Source organism: Hemitrygon akajei, chromosome 11 (assembly GCF_048418815.1).
Source record: "Hemitrygon akajei chromosome 11, sHemAka1.3, whole genome shotgun sequence".
In the NCBI taxonomy this organism is placed as follows: domain Eukaryota; kingdom Metazoa; phylum Chordata; class Chondrichthyes; order Myliobatiformes; family Dasyatidae; genus Hemitrygon; species Hemitrygon akajei.
Genome location: NC_133134.1, coordinates 146,310,215 through 146,328,102, shown reverse-complemented (window position 1 = coordinate 146,328,102; position 17,888 = coordinate 146,310,215). Strand labels below are relative to the sequence as shown.

Genomic DNA, 17,888 nt, shown 5'->3' with positions numbered 1-17,888 from the left:
CAATAAATAAAATAATATTGATCACTCACGAATGAGGGTTACAGCCCAGGAAATAGCCTGACGATTGGAAAGCCAATGCAGAACAGGATATTCCCTAAATATCCACCTTTTCTGTCAATATTCCCCAACTTTAGCACACCTAATAATTAATCAAACCAAGATTACAGCTCAATACACACAAAATGTTGGACGGACTCTGCAGATAAGAAGGGATATATGAAAATAAATAAATAGTTGATGTTTCAGGCCGAGACCCTTCTTCAGGACTGATTACAGCTGTATTTACAATAGATGCAATAAACACACACACACTTGCATGCTTCAATTCCTCGGCTTGATTACTATATGTAGTTAAGGAATAAGATTAAAATGCAAAATGTAAATTAAATCAGTTTTATTGACTCAATTAAAGCTAAAAACAGGCTCAACAGTTTTTTCAATAAATCCACAGCTATAAAGTCTGGGTACAGAGGAAAAGAGGTTCCATTTGTATGCTGTCTATTATGACCTCCAGACATTCCCAAATGCTTCATATCAAGTGATTATATTTAAAGTGTTGTAATTTAGTAAAATCACAGTGACTAATTTGCACATGGAAATGTCCCACAAACAGCATTGAGATAAATGATCAAGCTGTTATGCGGGATTTGGTTGAAGGATAAAAGCTGGCAAGAAACACTCACCGATCATCTTCAAATAGTGCTTACTTCATTTGTATCCATTTGAGAGAGCAGACAGGGATTCACTTTTGCACTTTATTTGAAAGACAGCACTTCCAATAATGTTACATTCCTTGAGTTATGTACAAAAGAGAAGCGAACAAAATCTCATGGCACTCTTGTTTAGTGACAAGGGTGCTGTTGGTGTGATAATGAGCCAAGACTAATGCCAGAAGATGATCATTCAATTTGTCTTGCAACGTTTCCCTTCCAACCTAGGCCTTTTCCCAGTGTATACAGCATAACTGAAATAGAGATTTAGTACAGGTTGGGGTAAATACATCACATTTCATGCAGTGGTACCACTGGTTAAACTGCTGTCTCATCATTGAGGTGACTCAGGTTCGGTTCTGACCTCTGATGTTGTTTTAGCAGAGTTTGCATGTTTTCCCTGTGGGAACCTGGGTTTCCTCCAACATTTTAAAGGCATGTTGGTTGCTAGATTATTGGCCTTGGTAAATTGCCCTGGTGTGCAAGTAAACGATAGAATCCAGAGGTAGTTGAAGGGAATGTGGGGTGGGGGGGAAGTATAAAGTGGGATTGGCATAGGGTTAGTGAAATTGGCATAGAATTAATAGTCAGCATCCTTTGGATAATAGAGCTTTGACATTGGAAGTTTGAGAGGTGGGGATTTCACTCAGATTCACTATCCAAGTAGAAAAAGAGAGCACCGGGTCCGGGCAGCATAATAGAGCTCTGACCAGCGACCGATCCAGCCATTGAAAGTTTGAGAGGAGGCGATTTTCACTCAGGTCCACTGCCCAAATAGAAAAAGGGAGCAGCAGGTCATAGCAGTGTAATCCACATTGATCAGCAACCGATTGGTATTTGGGATTGAATAGGAAGTGTAAATTATAGGAAGGCAGGGGCAAGCTTAGCGACCATCGTCTGAGCAGATAGGGTCAGAGTGGTGAGCTGGAGGCTTTAGCTCTTCGAGGCTTCAGCGAAGAGAAATCAAAGAAAAGTTTTATTTTCCTTCCCTTCTTTATACCTGCTCAGCAAGGACAGTAGAGATACCGGGCAGGATATGTGTTGGATGTGGGAAGGCAGGGGGACCTCCTGTGACCCTGACGACTACAACTGCGAGAAGTGCGTCCAGCTGCAGCTTCTAATAGTTGTGCATTAAGGAGTTGGAGCTGAAGCTAGATGAACTCTGGATTATTCAGTGGACCTGAAGGGGTGATAGATAGAACATATAGAGAGAGTGTTACACCCAAGGTGCAGGACACAGGAAAACAGATGACAGTCAGGAAGGGGAACAGAGTTAAGCAGCCAGTGCAGAGTACCCCTGTGGCCATCCCCCTGAACAACAGATGTATCACTTTGGATACTGTTGGGGGGTTGACCTAACAGAAGAAAGTCACAGTGTCGGGTCTCTGGCACTGAGTTTGCCTCTGTAATTCAGAAGGGAAGGGGGGAGAAGAGGCATGCTGTGGTGATAGGAGATACATTAGACAGAGGAATGGACAGGAGGTTCTACAGGGAAGAATGAGATTCACTGGATGGTATGTAGCCTCCCAGGTGCCAAGCTTCGGGACACCTCAGATCAAGTACTCAGCATCTTAAGTGGGAGGGTGAACAGCCAGAGGTTGTGTCCACGTAGGTACCAATGACATGGATAGAATAATTGATGAGTCTCTGCATAGGGCTTTCAGGGAGTTAGGTGTTAATCCCTCCAGCGTTGTGATCTCAGGATTGCTACCTATGCCACGTGCTAAGAGGCCAAAACTAGTAAGATTATACAGCTTAACATGTGGCTAAGGAGTTGGTGTGGGAGAGCATAAGAGTTCTGGATCTTTCGGCTCTCTTCCAGGGAAGGTGGGACCCGTATAGAAGGTACAGTTTGCACCTGAACCAGAGGGGGACTAATATCCTAGAAGGAGGCTTTGTTAATGTTGCATGGTGAGTTTTAAGCTAGAGTTGCTGGGGGATGGGAACCAGAGTGCCAGTACAGTTTGTGGAGAGGTTGTGGAGGCAGATGTTGATAAGACCTCAGACAAAGTTGGGAATTAAAAGATTGAGCGTGGTGCGACTAGAGTCCTGAGCTGTGTTTGTTTCAATGAAAGCAGTATCGTAGGAAAGTTGGATGAACTTAGGGCATGGATCAGTGCCTGGAATTACAATGTTGCAACCATTAGTGAGACTTGGTTTCAGGAATGGCAGGACTGGGAGCTTAATATTCCCTTGTTCTGTTGTTTTCAATGTGACAGATCAGGAGGGATTAAAGGAGGATGGGTGTCGTTACTAGTCAGGGAAAATGTCACGACACTGCTCCATCAGGACAGACTGGAGAACTCAACTAGTGAGCCAGTATGACTGGAATTGAGAAATAAGAAAAGCATGACTATATTCATGGGGCTATATTACAGACAATCCAACAGGGCCTTAGAGGAATAAATTTGTAAAGAGATCACACTATTGTAAGAAACATAAGGTTGTTATAGTAGGTGATTTTAACTTTCCACATATTGACTGGGAATTCCATACTGTAAAAGGACTAGATGGGATAGAGTCTGTCAAATGTGTTCAGAAAGTTTCCTCCATCAGCACATAGAAGTCTTGACAAGAGAACATCCAATACTAAATCTGCTATTAGGAAATGAGACAGCAGGTGACAGAGGTTTGTGTGGGAAAATACTTGCATTAGTGATCACAATGCCACTAGTTTCAAAGTAAATATGCAAAGAGATAGGTCTGATCCGCAGGTTGAGATTTTAATTTGGAGTAAGGCCAATTTAATAGGAAGGATGTTGAAGCTATGGAGAGGGTGCAGAGGAGATTTACCAGGATGTTGCCTGGTTTGGAGAACAAGTCATATGAAGCAAGGTTAGCAGAGCTGGGACTTTTCTCTTTGGAGCGCAGAAGAATGAGAGGGGACTTGATAGAGGTCTACAAGATTATGAGAGGCATAGGTAGGGTGGATAGTCAGTACCTGTTTCCCAGGGCACCAACAGCAAACACCAGAGGGCATATGTACAAAATTAAGGGAGGGAAGTTTAGGGGAAACATCAGGGGTAAGTTTTTTACACAGAGGGTTGTGAGTGCCTGGAATGGCTTGCTGGGGATGGTGGTAGAGGCTAAAACATTAGGGGTATTTAACAGCCTCTTGGACTGGCACATGGATGAAAGAAAAATGGAGGGTTATGGGGTAGTGTGGGTTTAGTACATTTTTTTTAAGGATTATATGGGTCGGCACAACATGGAGGGCTGAAGGGCCTGTACTGTGCTGTAGTGTTCTATGGTATCAAAAATAGTCTGACAAATGTGGATTGGGATAAGCAGATTTCTGGGACAAGTGTACTTACAATGTGGGAGGCCTTCAAAAACAAAATTTTGAGAGTACAAAGCTTGTATGTACCTATCAGAATAAAAGGTAAAGATAACAAGTGTTAGGTACATTGATTTCAAGCAATATTAAGGCCATGGTTAAAAGAAAATAAGGAGGCACATAGCAGGTATAGGCAATTAGGAACAAATGATGTGCTCATGGAGTACAAGAAATGCAAAAGAACACTTAAGAATGAAATCGAGAAGGCTAAAAGAAGGCATGAAGTTGATCTAGCAGACAAGGTGAAGGAGAATCCTAAGGGATTCTACAGATATGGTAAGAGCAAAAGGATTGCAAGAACAAAATTGGTCCTCTGGAAGACCAGAATGGTAATCTATGTGTGGAGCCAAAGCAGATGGGGAGAATCTTAAATGCACTCTTTGCCTCTAATACTTACACGAAAGACAGATACAGAGTCTATAAAAGTGAGGCAAAGCACTATCAACTTCATGGACCCTGTACAGATTATAGAGGAGGAGGTATTTGCTACCCTGAGGCAAATCAGAGTAGATAAATCCCCAGGGCTGACAAGGTATTCCCTCAGACCCTGTCGGAGACAAGTGCCGAAACTGCTGGTGCCCTAACAGAGATATTTAAATCACCCTTAGCAAAAGGAGAGATAGCCAAAGTTGTTCCACCATTAAATTTTAGGTCCGTGGGCCTGACATCAATTGTGGAAAGTTATTGGAAGGTGTTCTAAGGGACTGAATATATAAGTATTAACTTAGACATGGACTGATTAAGGATAGTCAACATGACTTCGTGCATGGTCGATCATGTCTAATCAATCTTCTAGAGTCTTTCGAGGAAGTTACCAGGAAAGCGTATGAAGGCAAAACAGTGGATGTTGTCTACATGCACTTTAGAAAGGCATTTGACAACATCCCACATGGGAGACTGGTCAAGAAGGTTCAGCTGCTCAACACCCAACATTCAGGATAAGGTAGTAAATTGGATTAGACATTGGCTTTGAGGAAGAAACAAGGGAGAGGTAATAGAGAGTTGCCTCCTTGACTGGAGGCCTGTAGAGATTAGTGATAGGTCCTTTGTCATTTTATCATCCATATCAATGATTTGGATGATAATGTGGTTAACTGGATCAGCAAATTTGTGGAATACAGTAAGACTTGCGGTGTAGTGCACTGTGAGGAAGGCTATCATGGCTTGCAGAGGGATCTGCAACAGCTGTAAAAATAAGTTGAAAACGGCAGACTCATTAGACAAGTGCAAGGTTTTGCAGTTTGATAGGACCATCTGGGGTAGATCTTACACAGTGAATGGTCAGGCACTGAGGAGTGTGATAGAACAAAGGGATCTGGGAATACAGGTATGTAATTCATTGAAAGTGGTGTCGCAGGTAGATAGGGTTATAAAGAAAGCTTTTGACACTTTGGTCTTCATAAATCAATGAATTAAGTACAGGAGATGTGATGCTACTTTGAAGTTGTATAAGACATTGGCAAGGCCTAATTTGTAGTATTGTGTGCAGTTTTGGTCTCGCCAGGACTGCAGGACCTGAATTATAAGGAATGATTGAATAGGTTAGGACTGTATTCTTCAGAATGTAGAAGATTCAGAGGAGATTTGATAGTGATATATAAAATTATGATGGGTTAAAATAGGATAAATACAAGCAGGCTTTTTCCACTGAGGTTGGGATGAACTACAGCCAGAGGTCATGGCTTAAGGGTGAAAGGTGAAAAGTTTAAGGGGAACATGAGGGGAAACTTCTTCACTGAGAGGGCTGTGAGAATTTTTTGGGTTGACTCAGTTTGTTTTAAATATTCCTATTGTATCCAATTGTTTTTTCCATCCTTCAATTATAGACCAAGCTTATTTGGCTTGGAAGACTAAAGGATTACTACGATTTTCTGATTTATTTTTGGATAATTGTTTTATGTCTTTTGAGCAGTTATCTAATAAATATAATTTGCCTCGATTTCATTTTTTTAGATATTTACAGATTAGGATTTTTTTAAATACTGTACTTCCTACTTTTCCAAACTTTGTGTCTTCAGGCATTTTGGAGAATTTATTTGAATTAAACCCCTTTCAGAAAGTGCTTATATCAAAACTTTATAATATAATTATGAAGATACGTTCAGAGCCCCTTTATAAGACAAAAAATGATTGGGAAAGAAAGCTCAACCTTATTATTCCTATTGAGAATTGGGATAAAATTCTTCAATTAGTTAATACATCATCTATATGTGCTAAACATTCATTAATACAGTTTAAGGTTGTACACAGGGCTCATATGTCCAAGGATAAATTGGCTCATTTTTATTCCTATATAAATCCTATTTGTGATAGATGTCAATCTGAAATAGCGTCTTTAACTCATATGTTCTGGTCGTGTCCGCTTTTGGAAAAATATTGGAAAGATATTTTTGATATTATCTCTGCGATATTGAACATTGATTTACAACCCCATCCTATTACCGCAATTTTTGGTTTACCAATGATGGACTCACTTCATTTATCTTCTTCCGCTTGTCGAATGATTGCATTTCTTACACTAATGGCTAGAAGATCTATTTTGTTGAATTGGAAGGAAATTAATCCTCCTACTGTATTTCATTGGTTTTCTCAAACTATGTTATGTTTAAATTTAGAAAAAATTAGAAGTGATGTATTTGACACTTCTACTAAATTTGAAAAGATATGGAGACCATTTATTCAATATTTTCATATGATGTAATAGGACCCTGTTCCAGGCCTATTTGATTTTCCAGTTTTGATTGCATATATGTCAAGAGGATCAGAGTTGACGACACTGATGATTTTGTATTTTTGTGAGATATTACAAACAGCCCTTTTTTTTCTTTCTCTTTTTTTTCTTCATTTTTTCTCTTTTTTGTTTTTTTTCTTCTATTAGTTATTAGATTTTTAGATTAGTTTTTTTGCATAATGATTTTTTTCTTTTTTCCTTTTTCTTATTTCTTTTTATTTTATATTATGATACACCTAGGTTTGCCTTGTCTGTTTGTATATTGTATCATTTACGATATGGGAATACTTATTTATACTGTAATCGTTGTTCTTGTAATCTTTTATAGTTAGTTGAAATATGTACGTTTGTAATCCCATTATCTATGTACCAATTTTATTTTGTTGTTATTAATAATGATAATAAAAAGATGGAAAAAGAGAGGGCTGTGAGAGTGTGGAATAAGCTGCTCGTACAAGTGGTCCATGTGAACTCGATTTCAGTTTTTAAGAGAGATTTGGACAGGTACATAGCTAGTAGGGATAGTAGAGATATAGACAAGGTGCAGGTCATTAGGAGTAGACAGTTTAATTGGTTTCAGCATGGACTAGATGTGCTGAATATCTGTTTTTGTGCTGTTCTTCTCTATGACTCTATGATAAATTTAAAGTCAGAAGGGAGAGTCCAATATATGAGGAATGATGGGAAAGAGGGACTTCTTAAATAAAATTTGAGAAGGGTAGAAGCACCCTAGCCCTCCTGGCTACACAATGCCTGTAATTTGCTTCTGAAACTTACAGATTCGCATTTTAAGTGCTTGTTTTATTGAGTAGTAAGTGCAGTTAGCAGTTGTCTCCATTTAATTTAATCTGGTATTTTGGGACTTGGGGTTACGGCCATGCAAAGTGGTTACTTTTCATCTTGTGCCTGGTTCAGATTTAAGCCCTTTCTGCTTCATTAATGTATAAAACAAAAATATATGTGCTATTCAGACCTGCCAGAATAGATACTTCAGTTGAGCAGTTGGCCATTACCTTTCTGGGGATAAGTTGTGCTTGGTTAATGTCTTATCTAAGCATCAAGCTAAAGGAACATTTTTAAAAACCTTATTAAGGCTTAACGTTACTACATCATAGACTCAGAGTTGTACAGAACAAAAACAGGCCACTTGTTCCACTGAGTGCACACTAACCATACATCATTAACACAAGAGATTCTGCAGTTGCTGAAAATGCAGAATAACACATGGAAAATATTGGAGGAACTGAGCAGGTCAGGCAACATTATATGGAGAAGAATAAAGAGTTGACATTTCGGGCTAAGACCACTCATCAGGATTATTTACGTCATTGCTCGTTTTACATCAATTCTACTTGAATTCCCTTACATTCTCCCCAAATCCCCAGATTTTAATGCAGCTCACAGGCTACGTTTTGAGCTTTTGCCATTGCAGAAACACAAGGCATTGTTTAAAAAGTCTACTAGCACCTGCTTGAATTTTCGCGTGGCTAAGTTTATAATTGTCTCCAATCATTGAAACTGTGAAATTTAACTCAATGCAAATAGTGTACTTTACAATATTTTTTTCTATCAAATGCGCAGCAGAGGTCTGAGAAACATATGGTGAAAATTGCAGAAAGTCAGAAATGACACACATGCAAGGCTCTGGAAACAGTTGAGAACATTTGCACTATTTTTATCTTGGGTTTGTGATAGAATTTTCAACTGCAGGAAATAATATTTTCCCAGTTCATACCCAATGCCTTATTGCTTCAATGAATGTCACTTTTCACACCAGAAAGGTCTCTGCAATATTTTTTTATTTATACATTGCCCTAATACATACTAATCAGGCCAATTTATAACAATTTTAGCTTACTGAAAAGAACATGATAGACCAAGCTCACTGACCTCCCCTAACAGCGTGCTGAATTGTCATACCTGTCACCATTTAGCGCAAACAAGGGACAAAACATCCAGTAACTCAAGATGAAATAAAGATGGCTTCAATTTTATTTTCAGAGGTTACTGCACTGATGAGGCATTGTTACCACCAAGCATCAATAAATGAGGGTTTTTTTAAAAACTTTTTTTATTGTGTTTTCAAATAGTTACAGAATAAAAGTGTGTGAAAAAGAAAATATGTGTTACCCATCCCCCCTCCCCTTAACCCCTCCCCTCTAACATCCCTATCGAAAAAAAGAAGAAAGAAAGAAAGAAAGAAAAAAGTAATGCCTGGATATTGGAAGATCCCCACATGCTCCATGGAGTTCGTAATAACTTTAGTATATATATTTATTTATTTCCCCAAGTAACCAATTATTTCATCTTCGGAGCACCTATATATTTAATCCTATCTTTTGTAAATAAGGGCGCCAAATTTTCAAAAATGTTGTTAAAAAAAATAAAAAAATAAAAATAAATGAGGGCTATGAATTTGAAGTTAGAAAGAAGTATTTCTGAAAGAAAAGCCAGAGGGTATATTGAATTTTAAGAAAAATGGTTAAAATGCACCTTGTGGCCTGTTTATTTGGGACCTCCTATACCTAATCAATTGGCTACTAATTTGTGGTCTTCTGCTGCTATAAACCATCCACTTCGAGGCTTACCGGTTGTGCATTCAGAGATGCTCTTCTGCACACAACTGTTGTAACGCGTGGTTATTGGAGTTACTGACACCTTCCTGTCAGCTCAAACCAGTCACGTACAAAACTGCCACTCACTGGATTTGTTTTTTAGCTTGCACCATTCTCTGTAAAATCTAGAGATTGTTGTGTGTGGAAAATCCCAGGAGATCAGCAGTTTCTGAGATACTCGAAACACCCTATCAGGCATCAACTAGCATTTCACAGTCGAAGTCATTTAAATCACATTTCTTCCCCATTCTGATACTTACTCTGAACAACAACTGAATCCCTTGATCACGTCAGCATTCTTTCATGAACTGAGTTGCTGCCGCATGATTACCTGATTAGTTAATAGCATTAAAGAGTAAGTGTACACGTGTACCTAATAAAGTGGCCACAGAGTGTCAATTGTCAAATTGTCAATTGTGTTCATTGTCAAATGCTCAGAATCTATACTTAAACTAAATGACATGCAATTTATTTTTGTGGAGGAAGACATCTGCCGGTAATCAATCACAAATAGGCAGCATTAGGTTGAAACCTGCTGCATCATCTTCATTCAAGCTTTAAAATTAATCAAACAAAACCATATTGTCTTAAAAATGTAGTTCCGTCAGTTGTAATCTCTTCCAAAACTGTTTTATTTCCTGTACAGCACTGAAGAGTGATATTCTGAAACTGGCAAAGATTGGAGAGAGCTATAATGTAGCCATTTCAAGAACATTACTACATAGTACTATAGACTCTTCATTTTCTTATAATTTCCAACTGAATAGCTTGTATCCACTGTAATGGAAGTCAAATATATAACAAACTACTGCAGAGATCACAAAGATAACCTCACTTTGAAATCAATCTATCACTGATGATCGGATTTGATTTAGTCACTACAACATTTTTATCGTATCTAATAATGTAAAATAATCAAATCATCTGTAATTTTTGATTCCTATTTCCATTTTACATTTATCCTCAATCCTACTGTAAATTCTGTACATTATACTTTAAATTGTGTGTTACAGGGACCATGGGCTTAACAGAGATTAAATATGAATTAAGTGTAAACCTACAGATGTACCATAGAATGCGCTCTAACTATCACCATCTGGTATGGAGAGGCCAGTGTACAGGATTAGAAAAAGCTGCATGAAGTTGTAAACTCTGCCAGGACCATCATGGGCACTGGCCTTCCCTGCATCTAGGACACTTCCAAAGGGTGATGCTTCAAAAAGGTGGCAGCCATCATTAAGGACCCCCATCACCCAAGATATATTCTCTTCTTATTGCTACCATCAAAGAGATAGTACAGGAGCCTAAAGACACACTCTCAGAATTTTAGGAATATCTTTTTCCCCTCAGCCATCAAATTTCTGAATGGACAATAAACCCATGAACACTACCTCATCAATTTTTCCTCTTTTTGCAATACTTCCTCAAATTAATTATATATATACTTCTAATTGTAATATATAGTGTTTATAATTACGTATTTGCTGCCTCAAAACAACAAGTTCCGCGACATATACCAGTGATATTAAACCTGATTCTGATGAATCTTCAGGAGGCATGTGATATGAGGTTCAGACAATTTGAATGATCTAACCATAGTATACATAAAGAAATTCAGCTGTGGCAGGAAGCTCAAACTACTAACACAGATTTCAAATTTTCAGCAAAATTACCGAGGATAGGCAATCACCTGTAGTAATTTAGAAATAATAAGCAAACACTGAACGGTGTTTTGTTTGGAAGTCACTGACATCTTTAAATGAGCTGGGTTGAAACTTGTTGGAAGTCGAGTGAAAACAGTGGAAACTTATTAAACTCAGACTTTTTTCCTTTCACCATCATCATTATGTTCTGTGTCTTATGATGCAGGTGACGATGGTCTCACGATCATGATTGTTCTTGGCAAATTCACCCCACCACTCTTTATCTAGTTGAAAAAGATTAGCATTCAACAAAACATGCAATTTTTGAATATGACTGACACATAAAACAGGAGTTCAGCTTGGAGCAGATTGTAAGTGGACCTGCTCTACTTTCTTATGTTTACAAGTAAAACACAATGGGTACAAGAATACTGGGTGGTTGCCAGGACAACAGGGAAATAACATGAGAGGGTTGTGGCTGATGAGGTTATTCAGCATGGACTTGATGAGCCAAGTGGTCTCCTTCTGTGCCCTAATTTGTCTGTAAAGGTTGTCATTGACTGCTCTTCAAGTGTCCTGAAAAGGATGATGCAAGCATCTTTCTTTTTTTCACTCTTATACAAGATATTTACCTCCCCACCCTAAACTGGGCAGAAGGTAGAAAGCCTGAAAGCACCTATACATCTCTCAGCTCAAGGACAACATCTGTCCTGCTGTTATAAGACCATAAGATTTAGGAGCAGAAGTAGGCCATTCAGCCCATCAAGTCTGCTCTGCCATTCAATCATGGGCTGATCCACTTCATCTAGTCATCCCCACTCCCCTGCCTTCTCCCCACACCCTTTGATGCCCTGACTAATCAGGAACCTATCTATCTCTACATTAAATACACCCAATGACTTGGCCTCCAAAAGCCGCTTGTGGCAACAAATTCCACAGATTTACCACCCTCTGACTAAAGTAATTTCTCCACATCTCAGTTCTAAAAGGTCGTCCTTCAATCCTGAAGTCGTGCCCTCTTGTCCTAGAATCCCTTACCATGGGAAGTAACTTTGCCCTATCTAATCTGTTCAGGTGCCTTATCTACTCTGTAAAGAATACTGAATGCAACCTCTTGTATGATACAATTTGATATGTCACCAAAGACTTAGAAATTTCGAAGATGTATGGTTGAGAACATTCTAACATTTTGCATCACATCCTGGTACAGAGGCTTCATTGGACAGGATTTCAAGATGAAGTGGGGGATTATAGGCTCAGATATGGCTTCAACCCTCCCCACCATTGAGGGCATATTTAAAAGTCAATGCCTCAAGAAGGTGGAACCTATCACTAAAGACATTCGGCATCTGAGACATGCACTCATAACTACTCAAACCCCTTTTTATCAGGCATCTCTAGAGATGCGGCTTATTATTTCCTCACTAAGAGCCACTAGACTCGGCAGTGAGAAAACCACCTTTTTCAGACTCTGTACATCTGGGGTCGATATGACATGGGTGCCACCAAACCCATGAGGTTGGGATGTCTTGCCTATCCGAACCCCAATCTGTGTGAATACTGTGACATTTACAGCCCCCATGCAGTCACCGGTCAGCAACAAATAACAAGTTGCACACTGGATCCAATTACAAAAAATGCATATTTACAAATACCAGCTTTATCGAACGGTTAGTAGGAATAAAAAGGAAAAAAATGAAAAGGGCCCATTACAGTTAACCCAAACCAAATGTGCACATAAGCTGGAACTCATCTCGAAGTTGCCTTTAACTCATGCACTGGACCCCAGTCTGTGAGAGAGTACACACAACCTCCCAAATGTTGCTCAAAATCCATCTCGAACAAACGGGGAGTATTGGTCTTTCCTCCTTGCAAAGTACCTTGTGCAAATGGGACGGCATCCTCAGCTATCTTCCTTCCTGTCTTCTCCTGGCTCCTGCCAAAAAAAATCTCGACACAGACCAGTGACCATCACAAAAAAACTCCCTGCCTAGCATTCTCTAGAAACTTCTACCAGTTCCACCATCCATATTGGATGACACTATATTCCTAAGCAGGAACATCACAACCCCTTATCTTTAGCTCAAACCCAAATAGGCAGAAAGCAAAACAGACTGCTCTTGCAGAACTGTTAAAATGAAATACCTACAGCGTAGCAGTAAAAATCGTAACCATGGCGTTACACTACCACTGGGGAGGAGGTACAGGAGCATGAAGACACACACTCAATGATCCAGGAAAAGCTTCTTCCCTTTCTCCACCAGATGTCTAAATGGTCCATGACAACTACCTCATTGTTCCTTTATTATTGCTCAATTCATTTATTTATGTAACTTATCATCCTTTTATCTCTTTCTGCTGTACTGCTGCTGCAAAGCAAGAAATTTTACCTCAGATAAGTTAGTGATAATAAATCTGCTTCAGATTCTGATGTGATGGCAGGCAAAACAAAGTTTCACTGTGTCAAAGTATCAATGACACAGTATCTCAGAACATGTAACAATAGTACAAGAATTACCAAAATACTAATGATAGTACTATGCAACACAGAAGGAGGAATTTCAGACAATCATATCCATGTTAGATAAAAATGTTACTCACACATTCCACCACTCAGTCCACGGCTTCATAATTTGTTGCCCGAAAGCAGGAGTTCCCAACATTTTTTCAATGTCATGGACTAATACAATTAAGCTAGGGGCCCGTGGACCCCAGGTTGGGAACCCCTGCTCTAAAATGCTTTTAAATCCAATTAGGATTTCTGCTTCCAGTATGGTACAAACCAATTCTCCAAAAATGGAAACTTATGCAATATACTAATGACAAGAATAACATATTAATTTTGAAAGCTTTGCCACCATTTCTAATCAGCAAGTAAAATGTACTAAGGTGCCAATAAAATAGGGTTGAGGACTGAAAAAGTCAGGATCATCAGCAAGAAATGTAACACATAATGAAAAACCTACAGTAATATACAACTCAAGGTCTTGGTAATATCAACTATGGTTCTTTCAATGCTGACAAGTTCTGAATATAGACCAACAGAGGACCTGGTAAGGCTTGTTAAGAGTTACAAAATTGCATTTCTCTTATATTTACTGATAATTTTGGATAACTGCATTTGCAAAAAAAGCTTTGTTTGCAATATAACATCTTTTCAGGTGGCAAAAAATGCAATATACGAAGAAATCTTTAAGTTACTTAGCTGAACTAAGCCATTGGATATTTTTGTACTGTAAATTATCACTTTCCACCAATCAGTGCTTTTCTCTCAATATCATTCACTTCATTTTTTTTTTTAAATAACATGAGTAAGGCCTCACCTTTCACAATTAATTCTGCATAATTTGACACCCCTGAGCCTCCTTCTGATCGAATCACGCATCTGTATTTACTTGTAGTCTTCTGAGATGTATCTGCCACACTGACAGTGGCGGAGAAGCGTCTATGGTTAACCACCCTGGTAACCATCAAAGCTGTATCTTTTCCATTCCATTGCTGTGTGTAAAAAAAATTGGAAAAATGTTTTATTCCAGGCCTGCTAACAAATATCCACTGGATTGTATTGAATCGCCTATTTCCTGTATTATGGTTAATTTGACTGCAGGTTTACTTACTTTGAATGTTATTTCACAAGATATCAATAAGGTTGGCAATACAAACATATACCCTGTTAGGTTTGGTTCCATTTTCCTTTATCCATACCTATCCAAAGTTAATCCGACTCTCTATACATTGACATGTAACTTTCACCGTTTCAAAAATGTGTTTGTTTTTTAAATTTATTTTTACTTTTATTCTCTATAGAGATACAGCATTGTAACAGGCCCTTCTGGCCCAACAAGTCCATGTTGCTAGTAACACCAAAGTGACCAATATTACTAACCTGTTTGTCTTTTGAATGTGGGAGGAGATTGCAGCATCGGAGGAAACCCTCACTGTTGTGGGGAAAACATACAAACTCCTTACAGGCAGTGGTAGGAATTGAACCTGGGTCACTGGCACCGTAAAGCATTATGCTAACCACTATGCTACCACACAGCCCTAATACCTGCTTACTCTTTCGAGGTGTGTCATATCACATGTGTGTGTGTGTTAAATAGCATCTGACACCCATCTGCCTATTTTGTTTTTGCTCTGAACGCATAATTCATTTTTTATATTTTCTAAGTGTTTTCTGCAAACCAGTATTAGATTATACTGCCTCAATGTCATGTAGTTTATTTCTCATCAAATCTCAAAATAGGTATGTTATGATCCCAGCCCCCTCCTTTGTGAGAATCACAAGAGCCCTAGTGAAGGGGGGGTCAATGACCCAAGAGAAGAGAAAGATACGTGCGGTGTCCCTCGTTCCACGGTGAGACAAAAGCTGGTGACTGTGGTCATTGTCTCTTGGAGACACCTTTGTGAATTGGCAACTGTACTACGTGTATACCCTCAGGGCAACATGGGTGGAGAGACGGAGAGAGATTGCATCATCCCAACTTGATTGACATCTGAGACCCCGTGAGCTCAGATAAAAGAGGGGTTGTAAAGACGGCCCCTCAGATGCACCAGAAGACACGCTAGAAATCCTGTGACAGCATTTAATAGCGACAGCCGGTGGGGGGGGGGTTTGTGTGCGTCTTTTCCTTGCCTGGGATTGGCGACCTCACCACGGAAGAACGGCTTTAGCTACAGGAGAGGCCACAAGTGAACGGCCATCCCCAACGAGACTCCGACAGATCGAACTCATAAAGGTTGGAAAAACCCGCCGGGTAACTGTTCCATTCTATACCTATCTCTCTCTCTCCAACAAAGTGCACCACCGCGACACCCAAAAGACGGCAGCTGGTGGAACTGCAGTGACCTCGAGAGACTTTTATATTTACATCGGACAATCTATTACCCCTAGACAATGATAGAGCTTATTTCTTATTGATTATTACTATACCTGCACTTTAGATTGAGTATTGACGACACATGTTATCTGAATGTTTGTATTAACCTTATTTTTGTGCCCCTTTCTAAATAAAAACTTCTAAAAAATAGTGCCATCAGACTTCAACGGACCTCTCTATCTTTGCTGGTAAGTGATCCAGTTACGGGATACGTAACAGGTATAAGACTGGCTGTTCTATTAAGTGCAACTGTCGATCACCTCTGTTTGCAGCATAAATAAGATTATAGAGTTTGTTCATGATCTGTTGAAAGATCAAAGAGTCAAGGGTATAAAAATCACATTGCAAAATCTGTCTGAGGTTTATTATCAGGAATAAAGCTTCCTTACCCATGAAATTCATGATATTCCAATTTTGATTTGACTTTGCATATGACCTATTAGGTATGTTAAGTATATTGGGTTTCAGAGGTGCCAGAAACAGTTCTCAGCTCCCCGTCATATGTAATATTACTGTTTGAACAGGCTTCATCCCTGCAGTCAGGCAAGTTAACTGGGAGTTTTGTTAGCAGGGTAGAATGAAATATTTCCTGATACAACAATCCAAATAATAACTCTCTGCAATGAACCATTCTCGCTTTTATTGAAATAAGCTGTGACAAAGTTTATTGAACGTGACTCTTTCACTTGAGCGAACTATTATTCTGTAAAATCCACAGCAATTACAAGCAAGCTAGGTAATGTTCCTTGCACCTCAACTGAGAAGGCAGTACATTGTGTCACCTGACAAATGTGTAAAGCATTTCAAAGTACCCAAAAATATAGGAAATGTTCATTTCCAATTTAATTTTCATGAATTAATGACACAGATAGAAATATATATTCATCATATTATTTATCACGTTATAGAAATAAATAGCCATTATAGAGATGTGGATGAAAAATGGCTGTGGTTGAGAAATTAAGTATTCCAAGATGCTTAATATTTAGAGCGAATAAGAATAATGATAAAGGATAAGGATAAAGATAAGGATAAGGATAAAGTTTAAGGATAAAGGGGAAGCCTTTTAGGACCGAGATGAGGAAAAACTTCTTCACACAGAGAGTGGTGAATCTGTGGAATTCTCTGCCACAGGAAACAGTTGAGGCCAGTTCATTGGCTATATTTAAGAGGAAGTTAGATATGGCCCTTGTGGCTAAAGGGATCAGGGGGTATGGAGAGAAAGCAGGTACAGGGTTCTGAGTTGGATGATCAGCCATGATCATACTGAATGGCGGTGCAGGCTCGGAGGGCCAAATGGCCTACTCCTGCACCTATTTTCTATGTTTCTATGATAAAGGATAGCACTGATGATAAATGTGGATATAAAGTCAGTAGCAAGTTTAGCAGATGCTGGAATCCAGAGCGACAAAAAACCTACCAGAGGAACTGAGTGAGTTGAGCAGCTGCTGTAGTTGGAGAGGAATTGTCAACATTTTGGGTTGATGCCCTGCATCAGGACTAATGCTAGAGAGGGAAAAGGGCCAGTCTAAAGAAAGCAGTGAGGCAGGAACCAATGGGTGATTGCAGGACTAAGGAGAGATGAAGGACTATGGGCAGCTTGCGCCATGCGGTGGGGGAGGTTAAGTTTTGTAACTTCAAAACATTAAAGTTCAAAGGAAGACACTGGAGTCCGAAACATGACTCTAACTTTGCGTTTACTTTAAGCGAGGCGCACATGTATCATGTGGCAGTGTGATGATGTATTCTTTTCACGTATTTATACATGTAACCTGTAATGAATTATTTAAACGAACAAGGATATATACACACACACAAGATTATTCCAAAGTTATACTTAAAAACACTTTACTCAAACATTACTGAAATATTAAATAAACAGCTGGGGAGGGGGGTTGTAGTAGCAATTCAGAGGCAGATGAATGACAGATGTTGACAGACATAATAAAGGGCAGAGAAAGCCAGGCTGAGG

General features: G+C 39.1%; 1 protein-coding gene across 5 annotated transcripts in view; it reads right to left on the bottom strand.

Annotated features, from left to right (window-relative positions):
- ptprt (protein tyrosine phosphatase receptor type T) overlaps positions 1-17,888 on the bottom strand; it is a 1,512,449-nt gene that overhangs the window by 786,258 nt on the left and 708,303 nt on the right. For all 5 annotated transcript variants that reach the window (XM_073061878.1, XM_073061879.1, XM_073061880.1 and 2 more), the window contains exon 6: positions 14,360-14,534. In XM_073061878.1, the coding sequence (XP_072917979.1) occupies positions 14,360-14,534 (175 nt within the window). The remainder of the gene's footprint in view (positions 1-14,359; positions 14,535-17,888) is intronic.